The sequence below is a fragment of the Leptonotus elevatus genome, chromosome 21 (assembly GCF_054856555.1).
Source record: "Leptonotus elevatus isolate MCC_2025b chromosome 21, RoL_Lele_1.0, whole genome shotgun sequence".
NCBI lineage: Eukaryota > Metazoa > Chordata > Actinopteri > Syngnathiformes > Syngnathidae > Leptonotus > Leptonotus elevatus.
The window spans coordinates 12,267,504-12,294,668 of NC_141259.1; the positions used below are offsets into that span (position 1 = coordinate 12,267,504).

The 27,165-nt window shown below is 41.9% G+C and overlaps 3 protein-coding genes across 4 annotated transcripts; all 3 read right to left on the reverse strand.

The window, feature by feature from the left end:
• Nucleotides 1-1,156: 1,156 nt before the first annotated feature.
• On the reverse strand, nt 1,157-17,850 carry spata13 (spermatogenesis associated 13). Of its 2 annotated transcripts, none has more exons than XM_086066565.1 (13): nt 17,411-17,850; nt 9,175-10,302; nt 6,461-6,871; nt 5,945-6,089; nt 5,753-5,883; nt 5,385-5,564; nt 4,814-4,993; nt 4,116-4,295; nt 3,623-3,855; nt 2,761-2,890; nt 2,310-2,685; nt 1,726-1,800; nt 1,157-1,634 (listed from the first exon to the last, which is right to left on the reverse strand). In XM_086066565.1, exons 1-13 carry the CDS (start codon nt 17,456-17,458, stop codon nt 1,453-1,455), a joined length of 3,399 nt encoding a protein of 1,132 aa, XP_085922691.1. In that variant the 5' UTR covers nt 17,459-17,850; the 3' UTR covers nt 1,157-1,452. The 2 variants fall into 2 exon arrangements, with proteins under 2 accessions (XP_085922691.1, XP_085922690.1); XM_086066564.1 differs by having other exon boundaries at nt 9,175-10,419.
• A 392-nt stretch (nt 17,851-18,242) lies between these two features.
• On the reverse strand, nt 18,243-20,198 carry c1qtnf9 (C1q and TNF related 9). Its single transcript, XM_086066240.1, has 3 exons — nt 19,928-20,198; nt 19,802-19,864; nt 18,243-19,482 (listed from the first exon to the last, which is right to left on the reverse strand). The coding sequence occupies exons 1-3, from the start codon at nt 20,118-20,120 to the stop codon at nt 18,713-18,715; spliced, it is 1,026 nt and encodes a 341-aa protein (XP_085922366.1). The 5' UTR covers nt 20,121-20,198; the 3' UTR covers nt 18,243-18,712.
• A 1,575-nt stretch (nt 20,199-21,773) lies between these two features.
• Nucleotides 21,774-26,215, reverse strand: tagln3b (transgelin 3b). The gene is made up of 5 exons (XM_086065397.1): nt 26,027-26,215; nt 24,268-24,485; nt 23,881-24,055; nt 22,633-22,735; nt 21,774-22,564 (listed from the first exon to the last, which is right to left on the reverse strand). Exons 2-5 carry the CDS (start codon nt 24,445-24,447, stop codon nt 22,423-22,425), a joined length of 600 nt encoding a protein of 199 aa, XP_085921523.1. The 5' UTR covers nt 24,448-24,485; nt 26,027-26,215; the 3' UTR covers nt 21,774-22,422.
• Nucleotides 26,216-27,165: the final 950 nt, after the last annotated feature.

The following is a 27,165-nucleotide window of genomic DNA, read 5'->3' on the forward strand; positions in this document are numbered from 1 at the left end:
TAAGGATGTGATTAATGACATATAACAAACAGCGACGGAATGTCAAGCAGCGCATGTTCAGAGAAGCGTAAACACTTTGGACTATAATAGAAAATGACAAAAGATGCGATTGTAATGCTGCTTTATCCCCACTCTGGTGAATTGAATTACACGCCAACGTACATGTATTATTCATTTGGTGTCATCCCATATGCAGCAGCAGGGTAGAGTCCTGAAAGGGGAGAAGTCACATTCAAGGATAAAAGTCCACACACCCCTCTTAATAAAGGGTTTTCGTAAAATATTTTTAAAAAATTGACCAAGACAAATCTTTTTTTTTTTTAACTCTTTCCACCATTATTGTGACCTTTTGCCTGTACTTTTTTTTGGGGGAAAAGGTAGTGTGCACACCCTCAGAACTCGGATCATGTGGCTGTGCTCAGAATTAACCAATCACATTCAAACCCATTAAATGAGGTAACATGCCTCTGACTCACCAAAATAATTCTCACCTGTTCTAGTAGGCTTTTTCTGTCCTAACACTGACCACTATTTGGAAATGTTCATAAATAAATCCTTCCACCTTGATTAAAACAAGCCCCCCAAACCCCATCACATTGGAAAATCTGGTATGGTCCGATAAATCCAAGGTTGAACCTTTGGCCATACTTTTTTTTTTTTATCACAACCATCTATTAAATATTCACCTGTAAAGGTTATAGTGCCTTTGAGGTTCCTCCTTTTTTTTTTTTTTTCAGGAAACACCCAAAAATTAAACCATTTTCATCATGAGATCATTTAGGCAAAAAATGACATAAGCAATTATTTTAAGAGGGTGACTAAATGTTTTATAAAGTAGTGTAAATAATAGACACAAATGGGAGAAGAAGAAAAAAAGAATGTTCTTACGCTGGCGGCGTCTTCTTGAGATGCGTCGACATCTCCGCTCTCGTTGCACTCTGAACCCATGACACAGGCATCCCCCCTTTATCTCATTTCCAGTTTTCTTTTAGAAAGATCCATTTTCAAGAGCAAAGGAGCGAGACCCTGCGCACTGCGCAGTCTGCTGGCATGTGAAACAAAACCCGAGGCGTCGGAAGAACGCACGTATCGCGTTACTGTCGTTACAGACTCCCTTTGGCACATAAAAAGTCTGCCCCGTGGAGAGAGCCTGGAATTAAGTTTTTCATAAAGTTTTATTTACAACGTTATTAATAGACAGGGTATTCATCAGAAGAAGTCCAAATAAAAACAAACACAACAAAAAGGTTCCAGCCTTTGTGAAATAAAATACGAGTCAACATAAAAGCAGAATAGACATCATTGTCAGAGACACATGTGAGGGGTACCAGAACAAAACAGTCGGTCTTTTAACACTAGTCGCCCCTTCTTCATCCACGGCAGTCAACAACATGTAAAAACAAAACAAAACACACAAACAAGTAAATTCACAGGAACGGACGGATGCCTGGTTCACTTCTTGAAGAAGGCGTTGCGGGTGATGCTGTAGAGTAGCTGGTAAGGCTTTCGCTTGGGCGGCTCGGCCAGAGAGAACACCTGCTGCTGGGGCACGCTGGTGGGGATGGTCACGTGTCGCTGGTGGAGCGGGTGGAGGTTTTGGTGATGGGGCGGCACGGAGCCGGAGTAGCCCACAGCTGGAAGGGATGGTAAAAAAATGAAATAACATTTAAAATGAAGTTTAAATAAATCTATGAAAATTTTTATATTCATATTACGCTTCCTTACTTTTGACCTTGCCCTGTTTGGCTCTTCTGGCGTTGGCAATAGCCAGCTTCCTTTGCTCCTCACTGATTTCTATTCCTGAAGACAAATCATACAGATCAAAACACTATCAGAAGCCTTGACCTGCATTTATGAACTAAATTCTAAAATGCCTTTCTTGAAATTGTATCAATTTACAGTGGTAACATGACAGAAAAGATTAATTTGTTCTGGGACTGCCTGGTTGCATTTTTCTTAGCTGTGATTCCAGCTTCCGGCACATGTGGGTGCTTTTTTTGTTTTTTACCCAATCAAATTCCAGCATTCATTTTTGGAAAATAACATTTTTAGTAAGACTTTTTATGGATGCCGTCAAAAAGGCTACTGTAAGCCTGGAGTTGAGCACAAATTTTTAGGGATAATTCAAGCCTTTAATTTGGTAAGATAATTTTTTTTAGATGACCTTTTAGGACTGGGAGACATCCATAGCTTGAAAGGGGCTACTGTTAAACTGTGGTTGAGTAGCAATTTTTAAGGCTAAATTAGGTTTTAAATGGTCTTTTACTGTCAAAACCTGCAGTTGAGCAGGTGTAGAGTCTCATGCTCACCCATCTCCTGGTCCTCCTTGACCCGCCGCCTCTCCTTGTTGAAGGCCTGCAGCCACCTCTCCTTGTCTTGGACCTTCCTGCAGCACAACACGCACACAAACTCCAGAGTGTCGGCGTTGCGCAGGCGCACGGCGTTCCTCAAGTTCAGGCCCAGGTCCGGGTCCCGCCCGTCAGGCATGTCAAGCACTTCAGTGAGGTCCATATCCAGCCGCCCCCGATAGTGGAGAAGGTCCCGGCGCAGGACGTCCTTTTTACAGAAGACCAACTGGTGGTCGAACAGGAAGAAGCTGCGCTGCTGCATTTTGCCCTGGCGCGGGATTCGAGTCAGTTCCCCCGAGTGGATCAGCTCGGAGCTGCGCACCAGCACGTCGGGCCCCTGCGTTGCCAATGACACAATCTTAGCTCAAAGCTATTGGCAGGCGCTCAGGTTAGCTTAGAATGTGGTCGTCACCTCCCAGCGGAGAATGGACACCTGCCAGTGGGCGATGGCGTCCACGCTCTCCAGCCGCCTCTTCCTCTCATTGATCAGACTCGCCACGTTCTTCATGGCCTCGTAGGCATCGCTCACCCCGCCGTGGTCACTACGGAGCGTGAGCAGTTTTACTCCATTTTAGTTTTATTAAACTGAGGTTAATTTTGATTCACAGTCACGGATGATGTGAAACCTAAATTAACTTCAGTTAAAAGCAAAACATTTCCACACACTTGAGACACTGGTGCTAGTCTGCGGCGTGTTGATTTCAGCAAGGCGCCATTGTTGTTAATACAAAAACATTCAATTGGCGAGCTAACTTCTTTTTAAACTAGTATAACAGCCAAGACTGTTAAGAAAAACAAACAAGTATACATTTCCTCACACGCTACATCAAGCATCATTTTAGTTCCATTTAGTTTAATTACATAGTGGTTAACTTGTCTTCAATACACACATGAAATTTAAGGGTACTTAAAGCGGCTCATAAAGCTTGTATGAATGTGAAAGTTTGACACAGGAGCAAATTAACTATATTTAAAAGCATTGTATATGAGTTACTACTAATCAGCTAATCAATGTTCACATCATAGGTTGATGTTAACAAAATATAAGTATTTATGTAGATAGTTTGACACGTGATTTAGAGCCCTATTGTATGGTTAATGTGATACACTAAAGTCCCTTGCGGCCTCTTGAATTAAAATGAGTTTACGACCCATATCCTGTAATGTATACGTTAGTGTGAGCTGATAAGATATGCGTGGGACAAGTAGGTGTCCAGGCACGTTTAGCTGATGAAAATAATTCCATTCCTCTGCTGCCAGGAATCGAGGAGTACCTGTGGTCTTTGGGGGTGTACTTGAGCAGCTCCCCCAGCTGCAGGGGGTATTTGCAGATCTTCTGGACGGGAGTGAGCAGGAAGCCGGCGATGGAGATGTTAATCATCTGTTGCAGGAGGCGGCAGGCCTCAAAAAAGTGCTTGTACCGGCCGGACTTCATGAGCCGCTGCAGCTCGGCGCAGGCTGCTGGGTGGGTGTTGCAGTACTCAGAGTAGATAGAAAAGCCCTCGCCCTGTGGGGGGAATATTTAGAGCTTTTAGTTCATGTAAAAACATTATCCAGAAAAGTTTGAGATATTGGGCTTCCGGGTCAAATTTGAATAACGAATGCGAATTGCCATTCTGCATTTTGCTATTGCAATATTGAATGTTTAGACGGATTAAGTTCATCTGTAAATGTTATGTACATTTTAGGTTCATCCTGAAATTCATCCAGAACGCCCAATATACCAAACTTTTTGTGATTATTCTATCATGACTGCTTTCCGGTGACCTGCAAAAGAAAGCAAGAGCCGATTTCGCTGAGATGTGGATTCTCCTTGTTGTACTTCTTCTCCAGTTCGCGTAGGAACTGCCTCTGGAACTTGTAGATGTCCTCAATGTTGCTAAAGATGGTCTTCAGCTGGAGCTCAGTGAACATCTCCGGGTGTTTGCGGCACTGACGGATGTAACCCTATTTAGAAGAATGAAATAATTTACTCACAATATTTTTCAACTCTGGAAGCAGTTCAGACGTTGGCCTACAGAGAGCACTGTTAATTTGAACAGTGACGCAATGAGACGCTGGCTGTTCTTTTTGACTCAGATTTAAAGGAAAAAGATCAACGGAAAAATGGGAGATATAGCTTTAAAATGTAATGTTTTTTTTCACACACATCTTTTTATTTTAAAATGTAAACCTCTTTAGAAACATACCAATTGCTCCGACGGTCTGTTTTGATCATTTGAAAAACAATGTGAAAAGGTTTCTTAGCAGGAACTTACATTTCTATTTGCTTTATTATACAGCAGTCCCTACAAATTCCTATGTAAACTAGCTCCTCCCTGTTTGCAGTCATCATGTTGGTGCAAGCAATGCACATCAACGGGACATTATAGAACGACAGACGCCACAAAAAAAGCCCCAAAAAAAAATCAGATACAAACATCGATTAATTGCCTAGCCCTAAAAAAAGGCAAAGCCTTGCGCACCTCGCAGATGTCTTTCAGGTGCTTGATGTAGACGCGTTCTGTGTTCATGATCTCCTGAACCACGTTGGTCCTCATCTGCTGCCTGTGCTGGCTGCTGTGCGCCTCCCGGGGGGCCGGGTCCTCCTGATCCGCCACGCTCTCCACGCTCCCTGCGCTGGAGTCTTCCTGGTTCACACGCACCTGAAAGTGGATGGGAACATAAAAAAGTACAATTAAAAAGCTTTTTCAACAGTTTGCTTGAGCAATTACAAAAGTAGAAAAGGGAACAAAAAGCACTTGAACCAGACAAAAAAAAAGCACCAGGGCCACTCTGCGTTGTTATAGCAACCACATGGGAAAGTTTAACCAGTGCTTGCTCAGCAACAAGCAATTACACAGAAGACGCCTATCTGCCAATCAGATCACTGGCTAATCAAGACTCAACTGTCACTCAACACGGGTTGCCACAGAAACCAGTTGAACCCCGAGCGGGTGGTAGACTTACACACACACACTGTTAAGATGGCTTTTATTTGGAGTCAAGCCAGGTTACAAGTAGAGTGCAAACAAGCGGGTCAGGAAGTCCACTCACCCGGACAAAGCAGGAGGGGAACCAGGCTTCTTTGTCGGGCCCCCTGCCCCACCACCAGTCCTTGTGCGAGGCATCCAGGATGCGGATTACGTCGCCTGCCTTGAAGGCCAGCTCCTGCTCCTCCATGGTCACATGGTCCCACAGGGCCTCAGCGTACACAGCGTGGCCCGAGCTTATCCACTGCGGCAACACATATTACAAGACCTATGAGCTTGTGTAGAACACGGAAGATTACAGCCCAGCTTGCCAAACATCTTGAAAACGCAGTTTATCCTTATGTCAACTCGTGGGACGGGACATATTCTCAAATCCACACGACGAGATAAACGTTATGTCATAAAGTCAACGTGAGCGGTGGCGAGGCTCACCTCCACGAGCACGGACAGTTCCACGCCCGGCTCCAGGTACGGCGTGACGTCATCGAGCTCGAAGCTCCCCTCTTCCTCCTCTTCCTCGCTCACGCTGTCGTCCAGCACCGCCGAGCCTTGGGACACGCCGTCTGCGGAGTGAAAAACGGGAGATCGAGGCATAGCCAGGAGAGGTCTATGGACTTTCCCTACCGCTGAGCATTCGGTGCAGCTTTCTCCTGCCCACGCGGTCCAGTCCGATGGGGGTGCTCTGGGAGAGGGTGGGGGGGCGTAACCTGGCCGAGACTGCCTTGTAGGGGGGCACTTGGTGGGAGGGGATTGGTGGCCGTGACAGAGGCTGCAGGGTAACACAAAATTAGGAGGCAGTCCGGGATTTAGCAAGTGTCTACATCCATCTGTCTCCAGCTGTGTTCAGAATCATTCCCGGCTCTCTATACAGAAATTTTGATGTAGTGGATTGCATTGATCATTAGTAAGTCAAATGAAAAATAGGTGGAGAACACTACTCGCATTGATAACACTAAATGACAAGAATGAACAAAAAAAAAAATGTTTGAGCTGGACATCTATGCAAAAAAAATGAACGGAAATTACACCAAATCTGCCGTATTTTAAGCCTGGAAATTTTCAAAATAAGGCACTAGATAGAGGAAACGGATTGATTACGAACACAGTCTCTCTGACATATTATAAATAAGGAAAACGCACAGAAGGAAAACTGTCCTCATCGGCGTCAGGGGAGTACAAATCCTCCACCCCCATCACAGACATGGGTCGCTGCGGTCGCCTGTTCCCGTTCACGCTGCACTCCTCCCCACTCTCACACACGCCGTTCCCGATATATTCCCGATGTTGCGACTGCGGCCTTTCGTCTGGGTTCAGCTCGGCCGCCTCCTCTGGAATGCAGTGCCTCCGGGAGTGGAGTTGCCCGTAGTCTGAGATTGGCCGCGGTCTCGTGCGCCCGCTCCGTCGACGGGACTTGACGGCGGTGGTCTCCGTGGAGGGCGACGTGGGTGACTCCGGGAGAAAGACCGGGGAGAGAGTAGAGGTGCTGCTGCTGGTTTCCTGGGAGTCGCCATCTTGTTGCAACACTTCCTCCCTTTGCTCCTTTGACATTACCTGAAAATTCATAAGGAAAAAAAAAAAAGAGAGTCAAAAATAGTGACAGGTCAATGACCCACAATGTACAGAGTTGTAGTACAGTGGTCCTCAACCTCTGCTCTGCGGGACATTTGGTACTGAGCTACGCAAAGAGACTAAACTAAAATGATTGTTTGAAGGGGCCAAATGAGGAGACACAAGAGCCTACTGCTTTCACAAAAAAGAAAGCTGCATTTAAGAGACAATATTAGCAGTCCTACTTAAATACAGGTTTATCGCTAGAGGCGATTCTCAAGTTCCAACCCTGTTCTGCGTAATATGTAGCGACAGGCCTGCAATTGATCACTAAATGCCTTACTTCCATTTCCAACAGCTCCTTCCCGCATGATTTAAGACACATTTAAAAATGCTAGAATCCACTTTTTTATGTTAACAAGTCGTGTGCAAGTGTCTGTGTGAAAGTAGTGGCCCACAACAGCTTCTACTGTACCCGTGTGTGCTCACTGTGTTTTAATGTTCTCCTGGAGTTCACCGAGTTCGTGGCTCTTCTCTTGACATAAGAGCATCACAGAATGTATACTGTAAAATCCCGTTAAATATTACAAGGGCAAAACAATGAATGCATGCCGGTCTGTCAAAACATTGCTTTACGTAAAATCGGTCTACTCTGTGACGCAAAAAAGGTTGGATGCTGCTGATCTAATGTACGTATTGAGTACATCTGTTAATCAGAAACAGAGCTACTGCTGCACAAACTGGTCCAAGAAGTGTTTTGATTGGATTGAGAATCAGCACAAAGATACTTGAATCAATATCATCATGTTTCCCTGAAAAAAATGCTCCAATTCCTATCAAGCAGCACAAATATTTCGCAATAAGACACTATCATGCCAGATTTTTATTTCACATGCAAATATTGACCCGAGCAGCGGGCAATAATCAAACCTCACCTTTTGGCTCTCCCGATCTGGATCGGGACCGCCGCACACACAGCGGAAAGGCACACAGAGCGCTAGCACCATTGTGAAACACAGGCAGGCCGGTGTCTGGGCCGAGCGGCTCGACTTCTAACGCGAACGAAGCATCCTCAAAAAACAAAAACAAAACAAAAAAAGGTTCTCTTAAGACCCAAAATACACTCCAGGGTTTTTAACTGGCTCAGCAAGGACTCAAGCACATTGCTGCTGGACTTTGCGCTGCCGCGCTGTCTGAGGTGTAGGAGCCAAGCGCTCGCTTGGACCTGCCCGCCCACAATTTTTGCCCATTTGCGCAAGTGGCCGCTAATCATAAACAAAGCCTAATCATTAACCGGGCCTGTTCCTTAAAGCGCAGGACAGCCGGGTCCAGCATGTGACCCGGCACAAGTCAATATATCACATGGGGAGCAAACAGCAGACAGTGCACATGACAATGACCCTGAAACAATTCGAGTACACTCCAACAAGTAGAACAAAAGAAAAATCTTCATAAAAGGTGGGACCTTTCAAATAGTAACACAAAGGTCAGCCCCATTCAATGAAATTCTATCTTGGCTGAATCTTAAGCCTTTCTTCCATGCTAGAAACTGGAGCTTAATTGTGACTTAATGATTTCCAATAAGCTGCTTCTAGTGTGCTACTGCAGCTTTGTTGGCTTTGCCTTATAAAGCTAACTGAGCTTTACCCCAAAGAAAACATGCTACACTTGATGCCATTATCCTTGGATACGTATCCAATAGCAATACAAAGAGATGGGAGAAGAAAAAAAAACACTGCTTGACATTCAATGGCCCAAAATATTGAGTCGTTATCGTTAGCCAAATAAACCGAAATGTATAGTTCCAGATGACCGTGATGTAATCCATGGGGGAACAAAAATGACCGTTTGCAACTCACACCAAATCGATTGTGCACCACCACACATTTACCAGCGTGCGACCCTGTGTCGGATTTTAAAGCGCCAAATACCAAACATACTTTACTGTTTTATTTTGAAATTGAACCACAAAAACTACGACTGTCAAGGAAGCATATTACCACAAAGCAAGGGAAATGGGCAACAATAAATGAGAGTGTTGTGTTGATATTTTGAGAGGCTGTTAACTGGCTGCACCTGTGTATTTTGGCAACCGACTCAGTTTTTGAATTGCCGCAAAAAGTCAGTCACTGATGAAAATGACCAAAATCCCAGACAGTTCAGCTGGTTTCAACCACGGCGCCTGGTGTGCCGCAGGTCTAAGGTTCATTGGATATGGTAGATTTCATGTCTAGGGTGCAACATACCTCTTGCCCAAAATGGATGACTGTCTTTCTGTGCACCTAATGAATTGTCTCCAAGCTTACCTCATTTGGTAGCTCGTCGTTTCGGTTATCAGGAGGTGACTGGTCTTCGGGCACAAACCCGCACGTGGTGATCTCCAAAGATCCATCATCCGCCGAGATGTGACGCCGGAGCGCAGCAATTTCCTGTTTGGGTGGCGCGTGAACTAGCGGCACGTGAACCAGTGGGGCGTGTCCCGCGGACAACACCCGGGGCCTGATGGGTGAGGGTCGTCGGCAGCGCTCGCTGGTGCTTCGGCAAGGCACGCGTCGGGAGTAGTCGTCGTGGAGACGGCTCAGGGGTGACATGGGAATAGGTGGGGGTGGGGAGGGCGAGCGACTTCGCCGGCGCAGGACGGTCACGTCCGTAATGCTGCCCACCAACTTCAGCATCTGTCCCTTCACTCTCACCGGGCTTTTCCTGCAACTGTCGAGGTCCGCCGAGGAGGCACTGGCGGTCCTCTGGATATTCGGAGACCCATTTGACGCTGTAGTCCTCCGAGGGGCCGTCTGAGCGGACGGCGTGGGTGCCTTGAGCCTGAACGGGATTTTGAAAATTTGAAGGTTATCCGCGCTCTTACTCAGTCTGCTCAGCACGTTTGCATTCGACGTGTTTTCCGCTTGCGCGTTGATCTTTGCTTTCTTGTTGTCATTGCTACCTGCTGCAAAGCTCTCCTCGTCCATGTCCAACATGGTAATGCGTCCGGCTCCATACGCTTTCCTCATGCTCTGGGAGAAGCGGGAATTGCGTTGAAGGCCGTCGGTGATGTCCTCGTCATCAATATCAGAGTCGTAGTGACTTGCAGTGAAATATCCATTAGACAGCTGCTCAGTGGTGTCATTTGCAAGGGCATTCCCGTTCTCAGCTTCCCAACTGGATGAGGATTCACACTTCCCATCAAGTCCACTTGCACCGCGACTCTGAATCCCCTGAAATACAGAGGAGCGCAACTTTCTAAAAGAGTCCACCATGCCAAGTCCGGAGAGGCCAACGGGACTATCCTTCCTGGAGGTGGAAAACAGCCTCATGATTCTTGAGGAGCCGGGCTTCCCGGAGGAGAAGGCGACGCCGTTCAGCTGGCTTTTGTCCGTGTTGGCGGGGCCCACGGTGACAGGCTGCAGGTACGGGGCGGCGCTCCTCTCGGGTTGACCCTGGAACGGATACAAGTCACTGAGGGGGCGACTTCGGATTGGAGGGTCCGTGTTGGACGACTGGAGGCAAGGGAAAGAGTCTTCGCTTATGGACGAGACTCTCTCCTTTGGTTCTGCCTGCCAAAGACAACAAAGATTTTTAAGATCTTGTAAGGATCTTACATAACATTGGTTCTTATTTACAGAATAACCACAATGGCACCGTGTTTCTCTGCCAATTATATCATCAGCTGGCCTACTCAATCAAACGATACTGCAAGTCTGTTGAATTTCTTAAAATAAAATTAACACGTTTTCACATTTTAAAACAGTACTTGAGTATCTTATAATGTCTACGGTGTCTAATACCTTTTTTCCCAATACGCAGCGGATGCACCAACAAACACAAATACTCCCATCACAACGTCGACAACATAATTGAGTATGTGCCGCTTATCAGAAGCCAACTTCTTGCTTCCATGTAGTCAGTCAGTCGCTTGAAAATGAATGGAAGTTGGCTGAGCCAAGCTGTACAGTGTGTCATAGGTGAAATTAGCGGCACTGCTAGGTCAGAATCTGGCAAGATTCATACCAGCTCACTAACAAAACATTGAGGGAAATAGACTATGAATAAAATATATACTTGGTAGTCTAAATTCATGTTTGAGGCAGGCACGCCACACCAGAGACCCAACTATTTGTGTACATACTATTAGAAAAATACATTTTCCTATTAATACGTCCATTTTAGAACCTTTTAAGTACTCACTGAAAGGCAGAATAATTAGCCCAGCAATGATGCAATGCTTTTTTCCTTGTCTTGCAGCTACTGCAGTAGCGAGTCCTGAGCAAGCACTTCAGGAATGAGCACATTGACAGATAATGGTTGTTTATAATACACTGTATGAGTCACGGGTAAATAAAGAATAGCTCTACCGATGGCGCAACAAAACGCACAGTTAGAACATGACATGCATTTAACGCCGGTGCTTTGATTTGAAAGTCAGAGGGGGGCTGGGGCCCAGATTGGGGTCTTCTACCTCGTGTGTGTGTGTGTGTGTGTGTGTGTGTGTGTGTGTGTGTGTGTGTGTGTGTGATTCACAATGGTAGTTAACGCAGCTGGGCCTTTGAAGCGGGCCTCTCGGAGCATGACTAAGCGATGAAAAATGCTAATCCGTTGTGATTAATGCGATAAATTGCCATGCTTCCTGCATGTTAATGGCAATTTCCAACCTTTCACTGTAAAATTGCCAGCATTTTTTCTCACAGGTTTTTCCTGCATATAAAATTTGAAGGTAGCTACAAAGTTGGGTGTCATTTGTTTTGTTTTTTTACTTCAATTACAGTGTCACTCTGCGTTGATGGGGTGGCGCTATTCCGAACACAGTCGGAAATTGCTTGTAAAGCTGATACTAAAAAAGAACCACAATACTCGTCCTAAAAAAATGCATGCACTTTTAGTACTTCTGTTCAGCTTCAGCATAAAATAAGTTAAATGTGCTAGCTTCAAGATGTTTTAGTCAGCCCAGTAAAATATGTACACTATTTTTATGTAAAAAAAAATGAAGAAAAAAAAGATCTGCAGTTAGAATGTAACTAATTTTATTCAGCCTGCAAGGCACCAAGCACGGAGGAAAGCACCTGAAGCAGCTATGGAAGACAAAAGTCTAATCCACAATACACAACTCCTAGTTTAAGTTTACAGTATGAATCTGACACCTAAAACAAAGAGTTAAACATTGTACAGTATATTAAAGCATCAAACATGCTCAATCAGACCACACATCTTCGTTGAACTAACACCCGCTAGCTTCATGATATTTGTATTGGCAAGTTCATTCACTTCATCTTGGTGTAATATGATTTAATTATTTATATTTACTTATCTAGTAATAAACCGTGAAAGAACAACAGTGGCATGCAAATGGTCAGAATGGTATCACCTCTACCTCGTTTGAGCCAGGAAATCCCTGCGTCTAGTGCAAAAGCTATATCACAGATCCAGATGGTGTGCCGTCCGTGTGCGGAGTCTTCCGTCACTCCTGGCATTAGCGCGGTGCTGTCACTGCCGAGTACCGCCCGCTGACACACAGTAAGCACCCCCTTTTTCCAGGAACAATGCACCACTTTCAAACCGGTGCTTCAATTGTCTTCTTGTGCTGCCGCCGAAGATTGACGAAGAGCAGCGGGATCTGTTATCCTGTCCGCTTTCCAGGCCGGGAGAGGGATAGGAGATAGGCGAGGAATGTCAACAAGTCCGCTTTGCTTGTTTTCGTGGATTTGAATCTTGTGACAGACGCTCGACTGACTGCGTTCTCTTTCGACACCTCCATGCCCTCAGGCCCGCACTTTGTGCCAGAACAGTAACGAAGGTGTCACAGGCCTGCTGGCATTTGACCACTATGGGCATCTTAGGACAGTAGAATAAAATAGGATACACTGAGGAAAGGGTACATGTGTGTTTGTGGAGGTTGTAATTAAATTGGGATTTACAAGAAAAAAATAAAAGTTTTACCATGTTCATATAATAAAAAATTATATATTAATATAATGAGGAATAAAGATTTTATGAGAATTATTTTATTATATAGATTTTTATTATAACGAAAAAGCACAATTTTAAAAGTATTTTTTTTATTTTACGGAATTAACATAAAATATATAATTTTACAAGTATTTTATTTTAGGACAATAACATTACAAAAATAAAATAATTTTAAATAAAGTGGAGATTTTGAGAATTAGGTTTCTCTATCAAGTCGACAAAATAACAGCATATAGTTGTACTTTGATGAGAATTTAAATGGTATTTTATGAGAATAGTTTTAATATAATAAAAACATGCAATTCTAAGAATCAAAATTTATGATTTTACAATGCTAGAGTTTTAATATTATTAGGTTGTAAGGAACACAGTAAAGTGATAATAAAATGAAGAAGAAAAGGCTTAATTTTACTAAAAATTAAGTTGTAATAATACCATAACAAAGTTGTAAACTGCAAAACCAATTTTATGAAAACAGAACTTTCGAGTTTTGATTCTAAAAATACAATTTTAATATCATTAGTCATTAGCACAACAGCCTAAGTTATTTTAAACTCACTATCACAATAGCAATAGGAATCTGCAAAAAAATTTAAATACTGCTTAGGCAACTTTTGGTTGAGGCTTACAATATCATAAAAAAAAAAGAAAAAAATCTGAGGGGAAGAATAAAATCATATGAAGGAAAATTTTTAAAGTTAAATATGTACGTGCACTCTGGCACATTCTCCTTGTTTTTGCATGCTGCTGTTGTGTTGCTCAGTGAATTCCGAGTTAATGAAGAGCTCAGGGAGGAGTTGCGGGCCCGCTTCCCTTTCCCACCCTCCAGCACCCTCCCATCAGGTTCACGCAGCCATCTTGAGCCAGCCTCAGATTAGACTCCCAGAGACAAGGATGAACATGTGCGCATAAACGTAGACATGCACGCATTGGGGAAAAAACACATGCACAATTAGTTCTGGAGCATCCCAGCCTGCATCCATAGACAGAGGAAAACATCCATCATTGACTCCCTGCTTGTTAAACTAGAAAAAAAAAGGTAAACAATCTGTTATGTAAGGAGTTAAGGAAAAAAAAATCAAAACTGTGAGCCAAGAGTAAACTCTGAGACGGAGGTCACCTCTGCAGAGGTATGTCCCTCGCCTCGGGCCGGGGATCAGATTTATTAAGGGCGGAAAGCGCCGAGCATTACAGCCCAGGGCCTCCAGACGAGGGCGGATCATGGGAAAATGGGCACTTGTCATTTTCCAACATCATCAATGTACAGAATTTGTTCTTGTTCTATTATAGTGATGCCTTGGCTTACATGTTTTATTTGTTCCGTGATCGTGTACACTAAATCATCATTCCCCATTCAAATTAATGGAAATGGTATTAATAAGTTCCGCTGTGTGCGCCTTGGCCACCAAGGGGGGCAGCATAATACAAACATACATCATAAATGAAGAAGAAACAAGTAAATGACTCAGTAAGTTGCAGTCATATATTCATCTTTTTATGCAGAGGATAAAGAATATATGCCGCTAAGTATTATGTCTGTCTACTGTACATGTGTTGCTGCAAGATTACCACTGCAACATTGACAATAGTTTTGTTAGCCAATTTCACATTGTGTATTAGCATATAGCGAGTAGTCTTTTGTATGAGGCAAAGTTATTGTTTTTTTTGTTATTGTTTTCAATTTTTGTGAAAAAAGTGGAAATAAAAAAACATAAGACATATAAAAAAAAAATCATTTTATTTTTACATTATAACATTTATTGTCTAAATTTGTATATTTTCCTTTTTTTTTTAATATGACTATGTAGAAAAAATACTCCTGGAAAAAAATCATATTAAAAAACAAAAACACAAAACAGCCACCTAGAAATAAAATGAGTATTTTTTTCTAATATTTATACTTATATGTATATATAAAATACACATTGTAAAACTTTTTTTTTTAATTTTACATTGAACTTTAATATACAGTAACTTTTTTACAATTATGAAAACCGCTGCATTCATTCTGCGCATTTAAAATGCCTAGCTCGTTTTTTTTTTTAATGTGTTTGTGCAATGCTCGCCTGATTAAACATTCAAAATGCTCAACGCCAATTAGCAGATGCTATGAGTCAGCTCGTTGGAACACACCGCACATGTGTGTGTGTGTTATGTGTGTGCCATATTCCCCTTCCATGCCATTGCTAATGTGATTAGCGCAGCTTTGCTTTCGAGCGCGGTTTCATCTACACATGATAGCCTAATCAGGGAGACAAGCGGGCTATTCGGCGCTGACTTCGAGTGACACTCCAAAGCTTGCAAACAGCCCACCAGGTTGCTGCCTGCCTCTCATAAGGGGGAGGGGGACAGGATTTGGGACCGGGGATGCATATAAGGGTGAGTACTAGTAGTTTTACTTTATATTTTGTTAGGAAGTATTGTACTTCTTATCACAAGTGTATGAAATTTCAGAACGCTGAACGGCTACTTGGAACATTGCCTTTGCACTTACGAAAGGTTTTACGACTGCAACGCGCTCAATCACTTTGACCTGAACTTCCCCATTTCAGGATGTGCCATAAGGAAGGAGAATGGCAGAAGCCCCGCCCCCTACCACGAAGAGAGCGTGGGAAGCTTGGCCTGCCCAGGGGAGGGATGTCTGTACTCGCACACGGGCGGCGTATAACAACGTTCACCTGATCCGCTGTCATAGTGACACACAACTGGGGAATTGAATACAATACACGGACGAGCCCTGTCAAGAGTCAACACTGTTACTGATGATGGTTTTAAAAAATAAAAGACACCTACTTTGGAATTTGAACCAGACTAAGGAATTGCAACATGATTCGATGCTATGGAATTTAAATTCCAGAGCGGCAAGCAAGTATGAAAGAGAAAGTAGACTACAGGAAGTGGGCATTGTTGTAGTGTAAAACGTGTTTCGCAAATATTTTAAAACTGTGCGTCACCCTTCCACAAGCTGCAAAAATAAAAATAAAAATAAATCCCTATCAATTACTACTATCCTCGTGACCATTTAATGATATTTTTGACAGTGATACATAGATAATCAGATTTATTAAATACTATGTATGAACATCACAAAAGAATACCTTAAATTGTGCAGCCGGCAAGTTAACAGCTGACCTCAACCTGCGCCACCGCCAATAGCGATCTGTGTATGATCTTGAGAGGTTTACCACAAAGCTTTCTCTCACATAAACCCACAAGGAGTCGCTTACATGGCACTCTAATAATAAACATTTTTAACTAACCTCATACGTTATTGTTATGAGTCCTTGGGTGAAAGGTATTATAAATTACAGCTACTATCAAGAGTATTGCCATTTTTTTGGCTCAAATGTAGACAGCACAGGTGTTATGTCTGGCTCAAACCAACACTATTTATTATGAAGTGTTTCCATGTATTTTATTGTTCTTTAACGTTTTCTCTTACTAAACCGTTTGTCGCATCGCGTCTGAAAAAAATACTTATTTAATGAGACATGCCTGAAAAACAAAAAACACAAGTATTTTCCTGTGAAATTAGACATCCTTGGTTTAAAAAAAAGCGTACTTAGCAGGGAAAATATAATGAAATTCACAATTTACACTATTAACCCATTTGAAAATGCACAAATAATGTTCAATTTGCGCTATTTAATTCCAGTTTTTAGAGTCAGTGACACCATTTGAAACTTCATGGTAAATCTGACGTGGAATTGGAGAACTCTTCAAAATTTTGGCCCATATTTTACACTAAAACTTGTCAGCCAATCGGAAAAAGGGTTCTCCAAGTAGCAGACGGAACAAACGGGTTTAGGATACGTCTTGAGAAATAATTGATAAATTACACTAAATTGAAAGTGTTTTTGCCAGATTTTCTGTAGGCAACACCACACAAAAAACCCAAAACATATTATTTTTGGTGACACCCTCCATCCGATTTTCAAAATCATTAGTGCAGTGTAATCTGGTTGACGTGGTAATTTCAACCTAATTTGGTATTTTGACATACTGCCAATTTAGGAAAATTTTGTCACTTTGCTAATTGTAGGAGTGACTTCCAACTATTTCTAATACAATGCTGATTGACGTTAAAGGTAACCCAACTAGTGCAACGCTGGTCAGATGCCAGCTTTCATGATGCCAGAGCTTTTGAAGCCAGATATGGCCCAAATGTAGGCACAGGTGGCTGTCTACAAATTTTATATGCAGGAACATCTCTGTATTATTTTAATTGTCTCCTCTAAGGTGTATTCATTTTTTTGTGTGTGGCCTCTAAAAGCAGGGAAAGGGATTAACACTACACTAAGACCAGTAAAGAAGTGGAGCCAAAGTCCCTACTTCTTTCTGCCATTGATTCACTTTCTTTTGGCCCATAAAGCTCTTTGTAAGCCCCCACACACCACCCACACCTCCTCCCCTCCTTCAGCCATCCTGGCTTCTCCCACATCACTATAACAACCAGGGCTGTAATGCACCATAACCCCCCACCCTCTTCTCCCCTCTCCAGTACACAGGCGGCACAATGATAACGCGAAGATAATTCTATACATAACTTCTATCAGAAAGCCAGAATGGACGACTCGGACTTACCTTGCTCATAGTCGCTGATGTTCCCCCTCCTGACCTTTTTTTAGCCATAAAAAAGGAGTCGAGCTTTCTCTGAAGTCTCACTCCCCTCGTCCATGTCGAGTGGGAGTCAATTAAAAAGAAAACAAGGCAACAAAAAAAAGAGAAAGTTTCCACGTCATTTTGTCGCCTCCTCGAAAACAAACCGGGGCTAATGGTAGCAACTTCGGCTAGCTGGGTGACGAGCACTCGCCGATAAACTTCAGTCGCGACAAAAAGTTGTTTAAAATTCGACTTCCAGAGAGGATAGAAAAGCCTAAAAACTAAAGTCGAAGTGATTTAAAAGTATTTTAGGGTGGCAGTCGAGGTAAGTAGTTATTTATGACAGCGAAAACTGCTGTTTAAATAGAAGAACGTCTCGAGGAGGACGAAAAGCATCTTATGCACTTGTTGCAGTTGTCTCAAAAAAAGAGGGCGGAGTTGGGAGGAGAGCACGGGCGGATCCGATTGGTTGACCGCCGGGTGACTGCTACGACGAAGGCCAACTACGCGTCGGCTGATGGGGAAAGTCGCGCCCCCTTTTTACTCCAGCGAGGAAATTTAGGTGCAAACAGGGGGCGGGGGCTGAGAGATCTTTTCAAATTGCGATTGGCTGACCGCCGAGCGACTGTTTCACTGTGGGCCAATCACGCGTTAGATGTAGGCGTACCAGTCACGCCTACTTCCTCTTGTGAGGAAATAAAGGCAAGTCAGAAGACTGGACCTTCCAGTTGCTTGTTACATATTTTCCTCATATTGTGTCACGAGTGTACGTGCTTGCCCATCCCAAAAAACCGGAAGATAACTATGCAACAACTTTATTCAAGTGCTTTATTATTAGGAGTACTGTGTAAAGAAATTCGTTGTGGCACACCATTTTGTTTTCATGGGGATGCTAATGTACAGAATAGTCACAAATTTAAAAACCTTATAAAAAAATACGTAGTACGTTAAACTCAACATGGCAGTAGTAAATATCCAACCATCATGGAGTTTTTTTTTAAGGCATTTCAAAAATCATGATTCATGGTTTATATTCATTTAGTATTGTAATCCAAATAAACTATGTAAAATAAAATTGGTTCGGATTAAGGCTTTATGCAACTGTGTCATCTTCAAAAAAAAAAAAATCTGAGAAAATTTCAGGGAAAACAAACAAAAATTGGGGGGGGGGGGGGGGCAAGAGTTGAACCTTGATGCACACCACGCTGCCAAATTAAAGTATCAGCTCTGCAACCTTGAGATTCTTCTTTTTTTCTTCTTACTGGCAAGCTCCTCCACTCAAAATTAGGCCCCAAAAATGAGGAAGCCAGAGAATGTGGTGTCGTCATCTTCGTCAGCGAAGAGCCCGTTAAAAAGTTCTCCCCCAACTACCTGCAGCCACACTTTGTCCCCGGGCTCCAGGTGCAACACAGTTCCCCCTGCCGCCTGGTCCTCGCCGTTCTGGTAGCTGTCTGCGGTGTGGATCACCTTGACGCCGTTCTTCACCAGGGCCACCTTCACGTTCATGGAGAAGACGGTGATGTGATAGGTGAAAAAGTATGCGCCGGCCGCCGAGCATGTGAACCTTCCGGTTTGGGGATCGTAATGATTTTGTTGGTTGTAAATAATCCTGTCAAACCGGATAGGCATATGGGCCGTCGGGAGTTTGCTCTGCGCGGTGAGTCCCACAGAGAAGGCGCTTTTGGAGATGACCCAAGCATCTCCCTGTTTGCCTTTGTCGCCCTTCTCTCCTCGAAACCCCCGCTCCCCCCTCTGCCCAATGCTGCCTTTGGTGCCTTGAGTGCCCACTTCCCCTTTAGGCCCCAGCCTGCCTGGAGGACCAATCGGCCCCTGAATGCCTCGATCTCCACGAAGACCCGTTTCCCCCTTCGGACCGTGTGGTCCAGAATGCCCTTCTTCACCTTTGGGTCCCTGGGGTCCGGGTAACCCAAGCTCGCCTTTGTTTCCTTTTAAACCGATGGGCCCTTCGATTCCTTGGGGCCCCATTTTCCCAGGTGGTCCGTGGTCTCCGTTGTCCCCCCTTTTCCCCTTGAGCCCTGCTTGACCAAGTGCACCTAGCCACAAAAAACACAAAGGAAGATCATTTTTCAAATATTCCAAACATTCCAAGATGCTGCGACTCATATTGACAGTGGCTGGGCGATGGCGAGCAATTAGCATCTAATATTAGCAATCAACTATATACTCAGAATGGTTTATTTTTCAAAAATCTTTCACAAAATCTGTTTTGAGTTTTGTATCATCTTTACGCAATTGTAAAAAGACGTAAACAATGTCCATATGTGGCTAGCTTCTAGCGGCTAGCAAGTGTCCGCTTCATGTTCTTGTGAAGTTTTGGAAAAAAGCCAAAGAAAAAGCATTTTAAGTACTTACCAGGTGGACCTGGATCCCCCTTTTGGCCATCCTTTCCCACTGGTCCCAACGCACCAATTCCACCTTACAGGGACAAAGTTGGGGCGTCAAAACACAGCGGCTAACACTTAAAACATGCTCACTCACCCGTGTCCCCTTTCTCGCCCCGTAGTCCGTCCCTGCCGTCTCTTCCGGGTGCCCCATTGTGCCCCGGGTCCCCAGGGATGCCGGGGTAGCCGCAAATGCAGCCCTTATTACCGCTTGGCCCATCATCCTGCGCGACGCACCCGAGTCCCAGCAGAAGGAGCAAGAGAGGGACGCTGATTCTTGTTTGAGACATTACTAAGCAACTAACGCTCGACTTATCTTCAAATAGGTTTAATGTGATCTGGGGAGCAAAAATGAAAAACTGGAGCTAGGCAAGAACTTTGGACCTCAATTCCAATGGGTGCTTGAGTTTGTTTTTTCTTTTTTTTTGGCTTACATATTGTGTTTGTGAGTTACACATCACCCAAGTGTGGCGCTAATATTAAACAGAGACGAGCCAAGCTTTAAAAGGCAACAGACCTTCATATTTGTAGTGTTAATTTTATATATATATATATATATATATATATATATATATATATATGTTTTTTTTTTTAATTGACTCTTACTTTAATTTATTTATTATTATTATAACTTTTTAGTAGCTACTCAAGTACCAAAATCAACATATACAATAGCACAAAAGGTTCAAGTATTCGTCAAAAACAAGACAGGTTATGCCTCTAAAAACCTATTTAACATTATTGTAACTAATAATTGTGATTTAATCAAATGTATTTCACATAAAAGTTCAATAAAAACAGTTTTTATAATATAAAATGCCAATGTACGGTACTAAAAAGTTAAATACAATTGAACTGTACTTGAGCAGTGATTCTTTTACGTACCACTAGAGGGAGCAAACAAACCACTAGCGGTACACGATAACCCCTATGGAAGATGCACTTTATCACAAAGCTGCAAAATCACACTTTGGTCAAGCCAAATTACACTTTGGTCAAGCCAAATTACACTTTGGTCAATAAATGTACCGGATGAAACTTCAACAACAGTCAAACATCTTCTAGTAGATGTTTTTCCTTTATTTAATCAGGACAACGTAGTGCATCCACAGGAAGCTGCTATCCTAATGACTTTGTCGTCCGGCTGCCTCTTTATTATTAGATCACACTCGGCGTGGAGAGAGTTTGCAGGCAGGACGGACCAACCCCAGGGAGGGAGATAAGACAACAACATTACTGCAAAGTGAACACACCCCTGCTGCTATATACATAGCCTACAGTGGATATAAAGTCAACACACCCCTGTTCAGGTTATTGTGATTTAAAAAAAACAGGACCAAGATAAATTATTTCAAAATGTTTTTCATCCTTAATGTGAACTATAACCCATACAAAATCAATAAAAAAATATTTTTGAGATATAAATATTTTTAAAAATAAATAAATAACACAATGTGGTTGCACAAGTGTGCACACCCTCTTATAACTGGCGATGTGTATGTGCTGACACACTTTCAAATGTCTCATTCCGGTTAATATAAAAAATAATATACTTAAAAATCACATTTAAAATCAACCCCAAAGGCTAAAACTAAAACGAAGGACATTTTCACTATAATGATAAGTAGTTTTAGTTAGTTTTGTAAATGTAAAATGTAGTTTAAAAAAAATAATTTAAAAAGCATTTTCGTTTTTATTTTATTTCGTTCACGAAAATATTTTTGGAGTTTTAGTTATTTCGTTATTTTTCGTTAACTAAAATAACCTTGGTCCAACCACTATTTAAACCAAATAAAGTTCAAAAGTTGGACACATTTAATCCCATTATGTTACATCTCTTGTACACAGCGCCCCCTTCAGGTCACCCCTATCTCTTTGATGAAATATTACATTTATTCAAAATGACATTTTTATTAAATTAAAAATGTAAAATGAAATTGAAATTCGTATTTTAAAGTTTCATTTATTAAACTCAGGGGGGGGGGGAAGCAGGTGTCTGTTCACGTTCTATACACACACTCAACAAATTTGTATACACAAACACTCTAACATATCTTAATGCTTTTTACTATTTCCTTTTCTCCAGTAATCCTCCAGGACAAAAATATACTCGGAAAAGTAATACCATAAACATGACCAAAACTCAGAACAAAAAAAAAAGTGCACATTTTGAGGCAAGTGTAAGAGGACCTCGACCTTAGTGGTCTAGTTCCGTAAACCAGGCACAACGTGAGGCTGACTGAGCACACAAACAGATAATAAACAACCACTGTAAAACAATCACCAGTGGTAAATGTAATAAAAAGAAGCCGGCCTTTTTCACAGCATCGATGAACACTGATGGTTTGTTTGACATTTTAACAATATGTCAGGGAAAGGGGGGGCTAAATTGAGCACTTGCAGTTGCACATTAAACAATAAAGTGGAAATGAGAGCAGCAGAGCAAAGTGGAAGACACAAAGAGGAGACATCGTCATTGAAAGCAGCAGTTTTAGGGAAGTTAGCTTAGCAGAAGGCAGAATAGGCTACGTGACACAATGTTAGTAGAAACAAGAAGAAGGTACAGGAAGCAAGGCTCGCTCGTCTTCTTTCTTACATTATCTGACGGTGCATACCGTAGCCCGTCATGCCTGACTGAGACGCTCCACGGTTGCTGCCCATCTGAAGGCTGATCTGACTTTGGCCCTGGCGCAGCTGCTCCTCGGTGAACTCCCGACGGTAGCCCTGCGCTTTCCTGCGCGTAGAGAGTTACGGGGAGTAATGGTGCGGGGACATGGAAGAGGAGGAGATGGCAGTTTTTACCTGTGGAACCAGTCTGGGTCGCCTTTGTAAAGGCCGTCGTCGTTGGTGACGGCCACGCTGCCCAGTGCCATGAGGGTCCTCTGCACCGCAGCCATGTCCTTCCCTGCAATGGATGATGCGGCAATGTCCATGGGTCAATATGACCAACAAATCAATAAAAAAAAATGTTTTATATATATTTGAGTTATTATGATCAATGTGGATCTGCTTGTTTAACCATAAAAACAATACAAAACAAAAAAACGAGCACAATAATTAATTTACAAATGAACTGAAAATAAACTCACTTTATCTATCTATAATAAAATGTACAATAAATAATATTGAGTGACTTTTTCCTTAACACTGGTACACTAATTTTTTTTTGAATAAATGTAATTTAAATAACAAACTAATAACATTTAATTTAAAAAATGAACAATTTAAATAATAATAAAACACTTTTACAGTTGTGACCTGTGCATGTTTAACCACACTAAATTTATATTACATACGTTATTAAAAAAATAATAATATAAAAATATTATTATTGAACTGAAATTTTTTGTATATATTTATTTGAGTTATTATAAACTAGATTTTTATTTATTTATTCTGGTACACTAAAAATATGGATCAATGTGACCCTCTGCTTGTTTAACCAACAAAAAATACAAAACAAACATAATTATTAATTTAAGAATGAACTGAAAATAAACTCACTTTATAAATATATAATAAAATGTACAATAAATAATGAGTGACTTTTCCCTTAAAACTGGTACACAAAATTTTGGGAATAAATCCAAATTTAAAAAACTAATTAATAACATTTTATTACAAAATAAACAATTGAAATAATAATAAATGATAATAAACCTTGAGGGTGAAAAAAATTATAATATTTTACAGTTATTGTGACCTGAGCATTTTTAACCATAAAAAAATGTATATTGAGTCATCATTAACCAAATGTTTGCATTGGTCCAACAATGATGTTTAATCTTTTATTTTTAAACCCTTGTATACCAAATATCATGGGTGAATATTACCCTGTGCATCTTTAACCGTAAAAAAAAAAAAATGATTTATTGGTGAACTGAAAATACTTTTTTAGATCTAAAACAACATTTACAGCAAATGTTCTCAATATTTGTAGAATATTTTCTCTCAATTTGACCTGAAACAAAACAGGAGGTTAACATTTTAAACTGAGGTATTTGGTTTCAAAAAGTGTTTTTAATTTTTTTTTTTTTTTTTTTTACTGACCTTCCCAGAGGTCTACTGTTTGGAATATATCCGTCTTGGTGACCCCGTAGGCCTCGGCGGCCTGCAGGAACTGAGATATTTTCTCCATTTGCTTAAAGGCCATCTGGGACACTGAGATCTTCTTGACCGGCTCCTTTCCCTTAGGATAAAGGCTGTTGATGAGCTGACACAGCACCTGAAAAACACAGAGAAGTCGAGTGTAAAAAAAATAAAAAATAAAAAGAAGACTTCTTTCAGGTCCGAAAAAAATTCCTGGATCTAAAGTTCCTTGTAGTGTGGTTACTTTACATACATACTAAACTTGGCCTTTTTTTTTTTAAAATATATATATTTTAATAATTCAGATGCTCCCGCCTCTTCTATTCTAGGCAGCGCTCCTGCACTCACCGTCCCATCCATCAGCCAATTTTGGAAGGCCTCCCTGCCCGCCGGCGGTTTCTCCACGCTGCCCGCGCACTGGGCCACGATCCAGTCAACAAGCCGCTGCTCCAGGTCCGGGTCGTACTTCTGCTCGATCTTTTCTTGCACCTCTCGGCTCAGGCCGTAACTGGGTCCCCTGTTCGCCATGGCAACGCTTCCCAGACGTTTCACCCGCTGACGACGGCCTGGAAGGAAGAACACAGACAAACTGTGATAATAACGATGCAGATGCCATTATTTCCGACGCTAATGTAGGACTTTGGATGCAGCATCTTGTGTCTTGATCGTGCGCAACATTCACTGACGTGTGACATGTTCACTGCATGTCGAGCCAGGATATCCTACTGGCCCTATTGAACCAATGGCAGGGCAGCCTTTTCTTGTTGAGAAAAAAAACTGGTATCGGTACGATATCGGCCGATACAGCAAAACTGGGTATCGGAGGCCAAAAAACGGTACCGGAACAACACTAACCGATATCAAGTGCCGATACCATTACTTACGATACATAGAATTTCCACAAAAAAACGATGACATAATTTTTAAAGAGTGACCTATATATCCCAATAGAGCAAATTTCCTTAAAATTGCATGAAATTAATTAATGTTCATAAAAGTCATTTTGTAAAGAGCATACAATAAAATTAATTTAAAAAAATAGATAAAGTGAAACAAATAATCCAGTAGCCAGAAAAAAAAGTCCCAACCAAAATATGTGGCTGTACAAGATCTTTTTAAGGAATACAGTGAAGTGAAAAGAATTGAACTCAATAAAATAGTGCTTTAAGTAATTTAGTAATATCTACCATTTTAAGGACCATTTGACAGGATGCATGTTTCTGGAGTAAACCAGCCCCCCACAGGTTATTGTGAGTATAAAAAATGGACCTTGGATTTTTTGGGGGGACTTTTCTTTTAAATGAAACACACAACATGTAAAACATATTAATAGACATTATCTTATTATACAATGTTTGTTTTCTGACTCGCAAATTGTGGTGGACAAGGTAGTCGTCCATTGCTGGAGTTCTCCAATGCAAGCCGGCGAGACTTCCTTGTTCGCCGACCCGCTCACTCGACCATTGAAAGGCAGTTTGCAACGGCGGAATCCCACCCAACCCAAGACACGCTTAGGACCACCCTCTCATTTGAATAACATTTTGTCCTGGCAGTATGGACCAAAACTGCCAAATTCTAAATAAATAAATGACTAAATAAATAAATGACTAAAAGTGAAAATAAAAATATAAAAAATATTATTTTATTTTTATATACTGTATATATATATATATATATATATATATATATACACAACAACATAAAACTGTACGTCAGTATTACATCTCCTATTTTTGAAGGCCATGATGTGGATGTGTACCTAATAAAGTGGTCTGTGAGGAAGGGTGTGGTCCCTGGCAGATGTCCCATCCAGAGACACATAATTGCTATGGTGGCTCATGCCAAACCTGTTTCCGGCATGCTGCAAAAAAAATAAATAAAGGGATGAACGTGTCCCCGGTGCACAGAATGCCACCGCCGGGTCTATTTTTAGCAACGCGCTAAAGACCAATTGACGTCAGCCCTTTTGTGGCGCATTATCAATGACAGCATGTATGTCATTTTACATGTTAAATGTCGATAATGCAGGAGAAATAAGTGGAATCCAGCCAATGTGCAGTAACTTGCATCATTAACACTACACTACACATGCGTGCAGTTAACTTACAGGTAGAGAGGAGCTGTTGCGTGGTCGCGTCCCGCCTTGTCACAGCAGCGAGTCAATTCCACGGAGGGTGCCGGAGTCCTGGAGCATCCATGAAGGGTAGCAGAAGCACGTCGGGGCCGGGCTTGGGCGTGTGGGCCGCTCAGTCTCACTCGTGTGCGGGAGGGGGGAGGACACGCCTTTTTATATATGGGGGGAGAGAGGGAGGGAGGGGAGGGAAGGAGGGAGGGGGGGTGTGGCTATCACAGCCAGCGGTCACTGCAGTCCGTAAGCTACTGGAAGCCTCACTATTGATGCCTTTATTGATTGTTTCGCCCCTACTGTGCGCTTTTGTCTATTGCGAAAACATGAATGGACACTTCTTTGTATATGGTTATCAAATTTAATTCAATGCAATATGATGTAAACAACAAATAATAGTGATTCTTTGCAGAGGATAAGGAATACATGACTGAATACTGTTTTTTGTCTTTTTTACATGATTGGCTGCACTGCTTGTGTTCAATCAGTCTGCTTAGGAAAATAGCACTGCAACCTAGATGCTAATTAGCATTAGCATTAGGGTAACGAGGAGTAAAGTGAGTCACCATAATCGGCCAAATGATGACTTGTACTTAATTTTTTTTTAAATCAAGTGAAACCCAGGTCAGTGCAGCTCTGCTTACCTTTTACTTATGGATGTTTTACACAGTGCTGCTCGAAAGTGGCTCGGGATCTTCGCCCAGCCTAGCTGGTCATGTCATTGGCGGAGAAACTCTGTGTGGGGGTGGTTATGTAAATAACAATGACTGTTATGTAACACTGGGGGAAAAAATGTTCAGGTCCTGCATTATTATAATTATTTTCCTTTTAAGTCGGCTATAATGTGCAATTTAAACCATTAGTTGTTTTTCAGTTTGTAGTATTTCCAAGAATTGTGGCCTCTAATGCTGTAAACAAGACCTAAAATAGATCGTTATTAGATCAGCAGTAGAATGCATAACTGAGACCAACATGTGGGTTTAATTTGCTTATAATAAAAAACAAATATTTTGCCCTGATACGCACTTTTTTTGATTTTGTGTTTGTATAGCCTGATTTTAATGATCATTTGTTTTCAGTATTTGTTTTTAACCTGACAAATTAATCAAATTTTAGTTGCT